General features: G+C 50.8%; 6 protein-coding genes across 6 annotated transcripts; 2 read left to right on the top strand and 4 right to left on the bottom strand.

Annotated features, from left to right (window-relative positions):
* Positions 1-706: 706 nt before the first annotated feature.
* N7496_009254 (putative mitochondrial phosphate transporter Pic2) lies at positions 707-1,907 on the top strand (the record flags this gene model as incomplete). The annotated part of the gene is made up of 5 exons (XM_056702168.1): positions 707-797; positions 875-880; positions 955-1,605; positions 1,674-1,797; positions 1,856-1,907. 5 exons carry the CDS (start codon positions 707-709, stop codon positions 1,905-1,907), a joined length of 924 nt encoding a protein of 307 aa, XP_056551168.1.
* Positions 1,908-2,381: 474 nt separating this feature from the next.
* Positions 2,382-3,258, top strand: N7496_009253 (uncharacterized protein; the record flags this gene model as incomplete). The annotated part of the gene is made up of 2 exons (XM_056702167.1): positions 2,382-2,765; positions 2,917-3,258. 2 exons carry the CDS (start codon positions 2,382-2,384, stop codon positions 3,256-3,258), a joined length of 726 nt encoding a protein of 241 aa, XP_056551167.1.
* An 850-nt stretch (positions 3,259-4,108) lies between these two features.
* Positions 4,109-5,735, bottom strand: N7496_009252 (YagE family protein; the record flags this gene model as incomplete). The annotated part of the gene is made up of 2 exons (XM_056702166.1): positions 4,109-4,185; positions 4,241-5,735. The coding sequence occupies 2 exons, from the start codon at positions 5,733-5,735 to the stop codon at positions 4,109-4,111; spliced, it is 1,572 nt and encodes a 523-aa protein (XP_056551166.1).
* A 377-nt stretch (positions 5,736-6,112) lies between these two features.
* N7496_009251 (uncharacterized protein) lies at positions 6,113-7,201 on the bottom strand (the record flags this gene model as incomplete). The annotated part of the gene is made up of 2 exons (XM_056702165.1): positions 6,113-6,623; positions 6,687-7,201. The coding sequence occupies 2 exons, from the start codon at positions 7,199-7,201 to the stop codon at positions 6,113-6,115; spliced, it is 1,026 nt and encodes a 341-aa protein (XP_056551165.1).
* Positions 7,202-7,961: 760 nt separating this feature from the next.
* N7496_009250 (CTD kinase subunit gamma) lies at positions 7,962-8,939 on the bottom strand (the record flags this gene model as incomplete). Its single annotated transcript, XM_056702164.1, has 2 exons — positions 7,962-8,537; positions 8,595-8,939. The coding sequence occupies 2 exons, from the start codon at positions 8,937-8,939 to the stop codon at positions 7,962-7,964; spliced, it is 921 nt and encodes a 306-aa protein (XP_056551164.1).
* A 418-nt stretch (positions 8,940-9,357) lies between these two features.
* On the bottom strand, positions 9,358-12,249 carry N7496_009249 (chloride channel protein; the record flags this gene model as incomplete). Its single annotated transcript, XM_056702163.1, has 6 exons — positions 9,358-10,827; positions 10,893-11,099; positions 11,159-11,311; positions 11,363-11,466; positions 11,539-12,065; positions 12,122-12,249. 6 exons carry the CDS (start codon positions 12,247-12,249, stop codon positions 9,358-9,360), a joined length of 2,589 nt encoding a protein of 862 aa, XP_056551163.1.
* Positions 12,250-12,510: the final 261 nt, after the last annotated feature.

Below are 12,510 nucleotides of genomic sequence, written 5' to 3'. Positions count from 1 at the left end.
GGTGACAAGCGACAATCAGGTAATTAATACTCAGCTCTATATGAATGAATTGATGGCTTATAACTCGCCGGTCATAAAGCAACCTGGCACGATCTCATATAACTACAACGGACTAGCTCTATACTTTGTACTGATTAGTTGGCCCGGTGGAGTCGGCGGCACCGCTCGGATCTCGTGACGTCATGTCTAGGGCCCTTGGACTAAAGTTGCGGGGACGCAGCTTGGATATCGTCAGAGTATCACTTATAGCCAAGCATAGAAATATAGTTGGGTAATTATAGGACGAGATGATAGACTAATAAATTCTCAGGAACCGGAACATGGCTGGACCGGCATCAATCAAGGGATCCCCTCGGAGCAAGTTACTGAGAAGATCGACGATCGTAGCAACTGATAAGCCCCGTCCCACGGCCCAGCCCCAATCTGTGCCGGCGTAACCGTTCCCGTCGAGCCCGTTCGTTCATAGTGGATAACTCAAGCTAGCACTGGAGGATAAGCAATGCATTAATGTAGGAATGGGAGGGTGCACTGACGCCATGGGCCTTTTTGGCCTTTAATCCTGGTTGCTTCGGCTCTCGTTCTCCCTTGTCCGGTTCCTTGTGCCTTGGACTCTCTCTCCTCTCTACAGTATTTCTTTCTCTACTTTTGTTTCTTTCCTTTCTGGTTACGTCGTGTTGATACACCGTGCGCATAGAAACCAGCAACTATGGCCATGCAAGAACGCCAGCTTCCCTTTGGGAAGATCGAGCCTAACTCGGGCAAGTATTTCGTCAGCTGTGCCCTTGGCGGTATTATTGGTATGTCTTATGTCGTCTTTCCTTAATTGATGATCATTATGACAGTAACTAACATTGATCATTGCGACTGCGTATAGCTTGTGGTATGTCTCTAGCAGCTCCATCTCTCCTCCCCCTTCCCCGCAGTTCAATTGACCCAATATCTCGTCTCACGCAGGACCAACACACACCGCCGTAACACCCCTTGATCTCGTCAAGTGCCGTCGTCAAGTCGACCCCAAGATCTACACATCTAACGTCTCCGCATGGCGCTCCATCTTCGCCAAGGAGGGCCTCCGCGGCGTCTTCTTCGGTTGGTCGCCCACTTTCCTGGGCTACTCGTTCCAAGGTGCCGGCAAGTACGGTCTCTACGAGTACTTCAAGCATCTATATGGCGACACGCTATTCCCTGAGTCTAACCGCACTCTGGTCTTCCTGGGCGCGTCTGCATCGGCCGAATTCTTCGCCGATATGGCCCTGTGTCCGATGGAGGCGATCAAAGTCCGCATGCAGACTACCCTGCCGCCCTATGCGAATAACCTGCGCGAGGGCTGGAGCCGGGTTGTCGCGAAGGAGGGCATGGCTGGTCTGTATCGGGGATTGTATCCGCTGTGGGCGCGTCAGATTCCCTACACTATGACTAAGTTTGCGACCTTTGAGGAGACGGTTAATCAGATTTATCGGTATCTGGGGAAGCCCAAGGAGAGTTATGGTCAGTTGACACAGACTGGGGTGAGTTTCTTGGGTGGATATATTGCTGGTATCTTCTGTGCGGTTGTCAGTCATCCGGCCGATGTTATGGTGAGCAAGTTGAATGCCGATCGAAAGCGTGAGTTATCATTTCCTAGGTTCCCTTGAGAGCCCAGGTTGGATATATATACTGATCGGATTGAATAGCTGGTGAGGGTGCTATGAAGGCTGTTTCTCGAATCTATGGAAACATTGGCTTCTCTGGTCTGTGGAATGGCCTGCCAGTGCGTATCGTCATGCTGGGTACTCTAACAGGCTTCCAGTGGTTGATGTAAGTTGAATCCATCGTATGAACTAATCCGAGCCTCGGTAGCTGACTATGACCACAGTTATGACTCTTTCAAGGTCTTCCTGGGCCTACCCACCACCGGTGGTCATTAGATAGAAGTGCATAGTTGATCGAGTAAGCGTGTACTAGGTGTTTTTTGGTGCCTTTGTCAAGTTATCAAGTTATCAAGTTTAGTTCTGCAATGCAAATGGAAGCATTCACCGCCTTTGATATCGCGGCAGAAACATATCGCGCCGTAGAAACGTTCGACTCCTTCATCTCCTTTGCACGCCAGGAACCAGGCTCCGACAGCTCTTTAACATTCTTCACAGCTTATATACCCATTAAAATTTTGGTATATATCTCACCTGTGGAGCTCATCCCGTCGGCATCCTCTGCACCCGCCTCTTTTACACGCTCCGTGTCAACCGCATCCACTCCGAACTCTCCACCTCAATCCACCCATTCATCCATCCATTGACCCTCAATTGCAAAGCCAACAGCACTCAAAATCTCCACCTACACCCTTCACCACACAATCTCCCTTCTCCTTTCATCCAATTCAACCTCCCTCACAACCACCCACAATGGAAACCCGCCCAACAACAACCGCAAACCCACCCAGCGTCGAAATCGCCTACAAGCGCAAATGCGCCGCCCTCAAGAAACGCCTCGCCGAAGTCGAAGCGGAAAACGAGCTCATGCGCACCCGCAACCTCCGCGGTTACCAATACATCCAGAAGATGCGCCTCGAGTCCTGCATGCTGCTGGAGCGTCTCGCCAAGGTCACCGGTATGGCTGACGAGGCCGCTGCTGGGACGGCGGACCCGGAACTACGGGCCCGCGCTGCGGCTATGATGTCTAATGCGGCGGTGTTGAATGGGCTTGGTGCATCGGGGGCGTCGCAGGGTGCGAATGGCGGGTATCTTGAGGATGAGACTGAGGGTAGTTCGGATGAGCAACCTCCTACTGTACGTTCAATTCTCTTTTTGGTCTGGTTTGATTTGTTCTGGACTCCTGGGTTTCTGTCCAGTCTATATACCGGGCGGTGTTGTTTGCGTTTTTAGGCATCGGACTGATCTTACGAATTGAGCTCCCTGCTAACTTCTACCTCTCACATAGCCCGAAGAACGCCCACTCCGCGTTAAGCGCTCCCGCAAATCAAACCTGCCCGCCGAGGGCGGCGACGAAGATACTCCCGCTCAAGACAACGCCGGCGAGGCGGGAGATGGCGACGCAAATTCCGCCTCTCTACCACGTCTAGCTCCGGCCCCGAGTCAACAGGAGCTCACCTCATCGTTCCGCGTGAAGACCGGCAGCAATGGCGTGCAGGATTCCGAGACGCCCGCTGAAGGGGATAACCGGGATGCACAGTCCGATGCGCAGGCCGGCGAGACGGGCGCTGATGATGGGGCTACGCCTATGGATGTGGATAGCAAGGAGCCCAAGGTTGAGCAGGGGTAAGGGCGTGTGACCTTGATGAGATCGATTGAATGGGATTGAATCCATAATTCTGTGGGTTGACTCATACTGGTTCGTTTTTTTGGGCTGGGTTTCTTTTATTTTATCTGATTGTGGTCTTTTATTCTTCTATCCGTGGATTATGGGCTATGGCCTGTTTTGTTATTTGCTTGGGATTTTTTTTTTTTTTCATACAGCGCTGGTTATGGGTTTAGTGCTTATTTTGATGGCTTTCTTTTTGATCTTCGGTGATTCGTGTCTGAATATGATGAAACAATACCAAAATCATTACTAGAACTGATTTGCCTTAATTCCCCCTCGGAAACATATTTAGACATAGCGGAAGGTTGGACCCTCATATGCCTGTCGGTGAAAGGTTAATCGAATCTGATACATATGCATTGGCGATTGTATGAACATGAATATCCCATTTACAGTGCAAGCCCAGCGCCTTGACTCCGTTCCCCTGGAAATAAAAGAACACACTAACTCCAACACCGGTAACCTTAAGTAGACGGACAGAATTATTGTAGTAATGACGGGATAGCCACTCCTTCACATACGGGGAAGGCAGTTAGCTGCTGAGATGGTGGTACATGGAGATGTCGAGGAAGTGGATGCCTTGCAAAGGTTGTACAATTGCAAGCCTGGTCTGTAGTTCAAGGGCATGGAGAATCTCGAAGTAAAGGACCCCTGCCGGACTTGTGGCCACACTGGCTCATATTTGTGGACCGGAACAGGGTTGATGGTTAGTGTGGTATTGTACCACATCGCATGTCGTACAAGTAGCATGTAGACTTGTATCTTCTCAATGTTCGCGCGATTTGCCTTCTCGATTGTTAAGCTCCTCAGCTTAGTCGACACCTGCATATAAGTCGACGACAATATTGATGGCGGCGACCAAGATTTCGGCTGCAATTAGAACAATGACTGGAGCGCAACGTTAGCAACACCCTTGACACAATTTCAGCGTACTAAAACTTACCAATCCATTCAAGATATTCACCATGGCGATGGGTCAATTGATCCTTAAGCACGGCTAGAAGATCGGCAATGACATCCAATCGCTCAGTAAGCAGACTGACACGCTGATCCATTTCCAAGTAACTTCGGACGGCCTGGTAGACGGGTTCAAGCTGCGGTTCCGCCCAGAAAAGCTCAGGACTATCTAGGACAGATCCCTGCAAGTGAATATTGATTCGCAGGATGAACAACTCGCCAATCTGCATGTTGATCTGCCGACGCGTGAGGTTGACACTACCAGTCTGCGCGATTTGAGCCGGTAGCGGTGCAGTGTCGGAAATGGTTTCTGACACCAGGTCTTCAAAGAGTGACGTCTTGACCGACTGAGCTAACGCATGAGAGATGGCCAGCTTGATCATGTGGTTTCGAGGTTCTCGCAAAGAGATGAAGTCATTGTATATCCTTGCCTGGTATTCTCGAGCATAGTAGAAGTTGAAGTTCTCAATCTGCGTATCGTCCGGACTCAATATTGAGGATGCAAATTTCGATATATCAGACAAGAACCGGGATTCATGTGCCGGCGTCATACCCCATATCACCACGGTACCATAGTCGAACAGGAAGACCTCGGGGGTGTGAATGGTAGTGTCGATCTCAAAGGCCTCGTCCGATTGTGGAGTAGAAACTGCATGTTCGGAGCTGACATCACCGGGACGGCCAGCTTCGTCGTGGAAGTCGATGAGATCTTCCCGTCGGGTTTTTGTGTTATCTTCCACTTCCACCGCACTATCTGAGTATCTCCGCTCGCTTGTTCTTCGTTCATGGTGTCCATTGCCTCCTGCGCTAGGGAAGAACCGGCTTCCCTTTTGCTTCTCTTCGTACTGGTAATCGAATGGGGAGAAGACACACTCGTCGAACAGCTTAGGGTTCGCTCCACGGGTTTTGGCACGGGATTTCAAGAACTTGACCACGCCCTCTAGTCGATAAGAGTTGGCCGTACAGTATGCTGTGACTCGTGGAATGCGGTCGCGGTCGGCTTTTCCCAGTCGAGCGGCATGACTGCGAGCTGCAGGCTCTTTGATGCGGGTGATCTGTGAATAGACGTCCCGAGGGAAATCTCCATCGAAACCCTCTTCCTCTTCAGCGGTTACCGGGTCTGGGAGGAGCTTGAGCTTCTGTGCTTTCTTGGTTGTACGTTGCGGTCCGATCTTGGGAGCAGCCGGGGGCGGCGTAGTCAAGGGAGCGCCATGACTGTTTCGACGACGGAGTTTGCTGTTCAAGGCCGAGAGCATGGGCTGACTGCCCGGTCTAGGAGCACCTCCAGTAGCATTGATATTCTGAACAGGAGGAGAGCCGGTCTGAAGAGGGCGAAAGGTAGGATCGGAGGAGGTGGTGCCGCCGTAGGTACTGATTGTCGTCAGCGGGTTGAACGTCACCGACCGGGATGACCTGGTCGTCCGCGGTGAGGCCGGATTTGCTTGAGGCAATAGAGGAGCTTCTTCTGCTGCCGGAGACATCGTGACTGAGCAGGCGACAGAAGCGCCGGAGGGAGTTGAGCAGCGATGAAGCTGGGAAAAGTCAGAGCTTCCAAGGTCGGAGCTCCCCACGTGAATTGCGACAGTCCCCACTCTTAATAATCTGGAGGCGGCGTTTCGAAGATTCAAGGTAGGACATGCCAGATCAAACATGCTGGGGAAAGGGACAACCGAAGAATGTATATTTCTTTTGAGAATTCATATTGGATCTTTTTTTTTCATCTGCCCCCTTTAAAAGGGTAATAGGTAATCTATGTACAGTAGGAACTCCATCCAAACAAAAATGTAGACATTACCCCATGGACCGTGCTATGATGCGCCTTTGACACTTTTCAAGATAAACCGCAGATATTTAAACTTCATCGACGTTTAAACCCAGAAGAGCCGCCAGCTGTCCTCCGTAGACCGTTGACGTGTGCTGTGCTCTTTTGTTGCTTGAGCCATCCCTCCTTCAGACCCCGCCCGCCCTTGGAAGCTTTGGGGGGCAACGCAGGCTTCGAACTTTGTTTCGTAGACGGGGCATCAAGCACTCGAATAGTGACATCGCCTACTTGAACATCCCTGGGAGCCTTCTCACTCTTCTCTAGGAATCTCAACTTGTTCGACTTTTTCGGAATGGCAAACCCAGAGTTATCTTCGGCAGGCGGCGTCGGAGGACGAGCAACTGGCTCGGCGTTCAGGATATCGTCGGGGAGCAAAGCGGGCAGAGCACGTCGTCGTGCATCTTCGGTATTGTCGCCTTGCACGGTGGCAGTGCTTTCGGAGAGAAGGTCCTCGCTGGGAGCTGTAATTTCCTTGGGCTTGGACTTGGCTTGCAACTTGCGGGTTTCGTCGAGCTTTCGCCGCTTTTCCCTCTTCAGTTGCTCCTCTCTATTATGAACTGTGAGTCAAGTGGATTCGAACAAGCATGGTCAAGGAGGAGACGAAACGTACTGTTGCTTTGCCTTTTCCTGCTTCCTGGCCTGTTCCTTGATCTTCAAGAGCTGCGCAGAATTGTCGATGGTCTCAGGCGCATCGTCATCGCTATCGCTATCCTCGTCTTCATCCTGCTCAGGCTTCACTGGGACTGACTCGGGGCGTGTCTCTGGAACAGAGGGCTCTGGGTCTTCGCTGCCAAAGCGGAAGTGCTTCTTGGGTGCCGACTCCTCATCCGCTGAGGACTCCTCCATCGTTGTAATCTCTGCTTCCAAGCTATTCCTCTTCCTCCGCTTGCTCTGCTTGTCATTCGTCTTCTCCGTGGTCACCGGCTGAGCCTTGCGCTTGCCCTGCTTAGCAGCACCGTTGGTGGTCGGCCCTTCGGTCGGATTAGACGTGACCGTCCCTCTTCTGGTAGCGGTCACCATGTCGGATGTAGTTGCGGTGGTGGCACCAGCAGAGTCTGCGAGTGGGGTTTGAGACTCGTGTCGCGCAAATAGTCCTTTGGCCGCAGTCACAATATTGGAGAACATAGAGGCCAAAAACAAAACAGAATGAAAGAGGGAGACGGCACCAGTCCCAGGGCGAGGTACTTGTGATTGAAGCTGCAGCGTGATGCGCCAGCCCAAAAAAAATCGCTCGGTCTTAAAATTTCCCGATCCCCACAAAGTCTTGGCACCATAGGATCTGCTCTATCTATACAAATTGCACTTTGCCCAAATTTTTAAGTCAATTCTGGACAACAAAAAAATAGAGGTTAAAGTTAACGAGGTACGAGGGCTATAAAGTCTGTCCCTACCTTGCGAGATCCAGGCCTACCCTGCTCGTTGTCCTTTTTGGAATTGAAAAAAAAATGGAAAATTAGGACTGGGAAGATGATAAGAATATGTCTGACCTAGGCTTGCGATTGAAAGCTAGTACAAGGTCTTGTGAACGACGAAATGGGTATCACAATCGTAGCTCATATGCCATAACGCCGTGAGACCGTAAAATGCAGCCTGATACTTTTCCACCTAGAAAGATGCCCGACAAAACATGACGCCTGCACTGTTTATGCAAACCTGAAAACAACAAACATTCCGTGATACATGATCGTGATGATGTGTGATGGTAAGGATGAGGGAGGATAGAGACATGGGATAGTAAAGATGGGGGATAGTGATGAAGGGAGACGGTAAGGATAGGATGTGGTAAAGGTGGGAGGTGGTAAAGATGGGAGGTGGTCATAATGATAGGGGATGATAGTGATGCAGGATGGTAATGATAGGAGATGGTGATGATCGAAGATGGAAATCAGAGCTCTCCGCGCATCTCGGCAGCCACTTGGGCCTGCTCCATGACCTCTTCTTCAGCGTCGCGGATGTCATCCGAGTTGGTGTCGCTAACTGCATCCCAGTTTCGGTGCGATTCCTCCTGGGTATCCCCACTGACAGCCCACATGCTCTCTCTCAGACGCTTGTTGCGCTCGCGATCTTCCTCGACTCTCTGCTCGATCTCTCGCTTGTCCGGACGCATACCCTGAGCCTTGACGTTGCGGGGGCTGCCAGTCTTGGACTGACTGCTTTCCTCCTGAGCCCCTTCCTCGTCGTTGTCATAGTGCTCGGGGTGGGTATCGCGGTCTTTGAGCGCGGCATCGATCTCAGCTACAGTCTCGGCGGAGAGGATTTCCTTGTGTTGCAGATTGTCCAGTACATGTTGAACATGCTTGATGTTGGCTGCACCGGATCCATCGGGGGGAACGACTGCATCCACAACACGGAGAATGTCACGCTGCATCATCCGAACGTAAGGCTCGTGGTCCTCTTTTACAGCCATCTCACAGAATTGCTCAATAAAGGACATGATATTGGCCCGAGTGTTCATGTTGCTCTGCAAAGTAACACAGGTCAGCATTCAGTCATCCATATTCCTAAACAATATACGTACTTTCTCCAGCTGCTCCAGAATGCATGAGTGGAGGTCCTCATCCAGGTCGCGGTGCTTGAGTGCATATTGCGCCGCTTTCTTGGACGAGGTGACGGAGGCGCTGAGATGCTGGAGCTGCTGGGTGAAGCGCATGCGCACTTCAAAGGGATCGACAGGCATAATGTCGAGCATTTCATAGGAGAGCCAGTCCCAGAAATGGAGAGTTTCTTCGTCGAGCGAGAAAGGTTCTTCGTCGGGCCAGAGAGGCTCCGAATTGAGATCAAACGTTGGTATGTAATCAATACCTAAATTGTGGTAAAGGATGGGCGGGGAAGGCCCGAAACAAGAGATGTCGGAATCAGCCATTATTCTGGATGATAAAAGCGGTGGCGAGGGCGGTGAGAGGGGCGGTGAAGGATGAAAGAGAAAGTTAGGAACGAACTGGTGGAAAATGGGAGGTAAGGTTGAGCGGAAAGTTGTACTAACCTGATTGGGAAGTAAGAGTCCGATTCAGGTTTGGGGGTTCTACAAGGATTGAGGAATACGGCCCCTATGGGAATTGCTCATCTAAGACGGGTAACTCACTCCTTGGCACATTTGACTCGGATGTATTCAGGTTTGATATCAGCAGAGATATATGCATTTGCTTGGTCCAGGTTTAATTGCGAGACATATTGAAGAGAAATTCTACAGCAGAAAACCGCATCGAGCAGGCCTAGGCATTCCCCAAAACACCATGCAAAAGATCGTTGTACAAAATTCATAGAAAAAGGAAGGAAGGCCATCATAGTGAGTCTCGTCTGAGTGAATCGCCGAGACTACTTCGCTCATCACCCTGGAGTAGACCGACTTCTTCAGCCCCGTGAGTGTCCTGAAACTCGTCGCCTCGTAGTGCTTCCTGTCGACGGAACTCAACACCGTTGAGCACTGACCAAACATCTTTTTTGGTTAGCAGGCCTTGTAATATTCCTTTGTTAGCGAACAGGACATAACGTAGACCAAGTCGCTGGAACATTCGTAGCACGATCAAGAAACTGATATTGCTGTTGAGGGTGATGGGTGTTTGGTCCATCCAAGGTCGAAGATCCAACGTCTCCACGGGGTCTGCAAATGGCTGGTGGATAAAGAAGACTTGGGTCTCTTCCGAGAGGTTACGGTTGGCCGGAGAAGTGGAATGTTTCAAAGCAAAGGAGAGCTCGTTGCGTGTGATGTATCCAAGGAGGATGGGGGTGGAGGTTTCGGAGATGACGGGAAACCCACGATAGGTGGTATTAGCAACGAGGCTTCGAAGTGAGCCAATGGTGTGGCCGGTTGCGGTGATGACAGAGAGATCGTCGACAACTGTCATGACTCGTCGAGCATAGACGTCTGGAGGGGTAGTATCGTCGCGGTGGTCGAGGAATGGGTATTCATTGAGCTGAATCCATGATTCGTAGATGCCTCGCTTTCCGAAGATATCACCACACCATTTGGACAACATTACGGCGATCATGATCGGGATGACATAGGTTAACGCGCCCGTCAATTCGAACATAATGACGACAATGGAAAGGGTCATCCGCGTCGCACCACCTAGGGCGGAGGCGGCGCCAATGATCGCGTATAAGCCAGGCGTGACACACGGAATGTCGGGTTCACATTTTGCGAAAAGGAATGCTTTTGGGTAGGCTTCTTGCCACATTCGCACCAGTATTCCTAGAGCACGACCATATAGAGCGCCAATGGCAACTGAAGGCAGGATAATACCGGCTGGGATATCGAGACCAAAGGTCACTGAAGCGAGGAAGAAGGCGAGGGTGGCGGCGAGCAAAAGAATTGCAACTACACCGAAAGCTTTAGACCCGGTTACGCAAAGGCTGAATCGATCATATGTTTCACTGCTGCACTCAGCAAAAAGTGCCTGAACGAGCTCTGAGTTTTGAGCTCTCATGAAATGATTTGGAAAGTTGATCAGCGCCGTCAAGAGCGCAATAATGGCGACCTCAATAATGGGCCGAGAAGATGACCGAGATCGTCGCCACCGGGTAATCTTAATGTTTAGACGAATGAGGAATGCTCCAAAGAGGCCGCCGACAATGCCAAGGATGATGAAGGGAATGACCTCAAAGCGGTGCCACCCTCGAGTATAGGTGACCTGATAGAGCACAATATTCCCTGTACGGAACGGATTCAATGCTTGCAAAGTTACGGCAGCAACCATGGCGCAGACAAAGCTCTGCCACATTGTCTTATCTGGAAAATAATAGGACAGTTGCTGTCAAGGGTTAGAGACCGTAGGAGAAACGAAATGGAGCAAGCGAAGGACCGTTCAATGCTTACCTCCAAGCTAAATAGAACGCCTCCAATGGGGGCACCGAAGGCAACAGAGATACCTGCCGCAGCAGCGGCAGAAAGGACCTCACGTTTCCTCGCCTCATTGCCATTGAGGCTGTCGAAGGGTTTCATCATGATGTTGGCGCAACAGCATGCAACATGCACTAGCGGACCCTCCTTGCCGAGCCAAAGACCGGATGAAACTGCAAGGCACTGGGGCAATAAAGTAAGTCATTCAGCGTTAGTAGTTTGGTCAAGGGGGGAAGACATACCAGCCCAAGCGACTTGATAGTCAGCGTCCACGGCCCCATGAAGTGACGAATAACAGTTCCTCCAAGTATTGTTTTGATCTCAGGAATTCCACTGTGCCTGGCATAAATTGCAAATCTTCGTACCAAGAGGCAGGCGCATAGAGCAAACACAACCTGGTTTATGTTAGAGATATTCTCCTAGTACCAAGAATGACGACAACGCACCGAAAATACGATGTAAAATATGTACTCGATGGCGTACCGGCCTCCGGTTGACGATGCCCCTAGTGCATTCCCCCATGGTGTCCAGTCCATGCATTTGGTATAATCTATTCACAATTCCAATTGTCAGATTGTAGAACAGTGCCAATTCCGCCAAGAAACGCCAAGTCTGTACCTACCATCTAAACCCCAGCAGCAGAAGCTTCGATTGAGATAGAACTTTCCACCTCCACTGCCGCTTTTGCAGTATCCAGTTTTCAAATCTCCCAACCAATCCGTCGCGATGTCGATAGCCGCAGCAAGGATTCCCACTGCGATACCGGTTGCAATAAGGACAAACCAGACATTGCTGGCTTCTACAACTCTGCGCACATAGCCCAGAACACCCTGACCACTGGAGTATAGTAGCCTTTTCCGTTGACGTTCCTTCGTGTATTCGTAAATCCAATCGATTGCAGTAAAATCGTCGTAGCCAACGCGGCGCCCGGGCCCTTCCACATACCAGTCCAGGGGACCACCATCTTTAGAGTTCGGATCGCCGTTCAGTCCAGCTGCCCCATAGGGCTCTATTGGCGATGCATCACCATTTAGTCCGCCGTGAGGTCTCGAGAAGCCAAGCCGAGTGTTCGAACCGCCGGCGGTATTCGAGAAAAGGCTAGATAGGCTGAAACGGGATTGGCGTTTTTGTTTTCGCTTGAAAGAAATACTGCATTGTGAAGAAAGTTAGCAAAGTAAGAGAGTCACCAATGACAGCACACGTACGGCTCAAATCCCTCTGCGCCTTGACCAGTGTCTTGAAGTCGTGGGTTCTCAGATTCCTGTTCCGGGATAGCTGGATGTGTCGCGTACGGTTGATCATCGCTGCCCGAGCTCTGACCGGTCATTGACATCTTGAACCATCAAAACTACACAGAGCCAGCATCTCCTGCACGATCATCAAATAGCGAAGACCACGTTGCTGCAGCTGCAGGCGATGTTGACGACTGATTATCGGAGCTGGCGCAAACTCCGGGGGGCTTAGTCGCCTCAATCCAGAGGCGGTGAGTGCTCCAGTCCGGTGGGGCTGGGTCTTCCATCGCGGCAGAAAAAAAAAGTTACGGGGAATTTCTTCCTCAACTTGCAATCAAGTTAATTGCGAGGAGATCCTCTAC

This window comes from Penicillium cataractarum (genome assembly GCF_028827025.1).
Source record: "Penicillium cataractarum strain IBT 29864 chromosome Unknown utg000008l, whole genome shotgun sequence".
In the NCBI taxonomy this organism is placed as follows: domain Eukaryota; kingdom Fungi; phylum Ascomycota; class Eurotiomycetes; order Eurotiales; family Aspergillaceae; genus Penicillium; species Penicillium cataractarum.
Note: the sequence above shows the minus strand (reverse complement) of the source record. Positions and strands in the feature narration are given on the sequence as shown.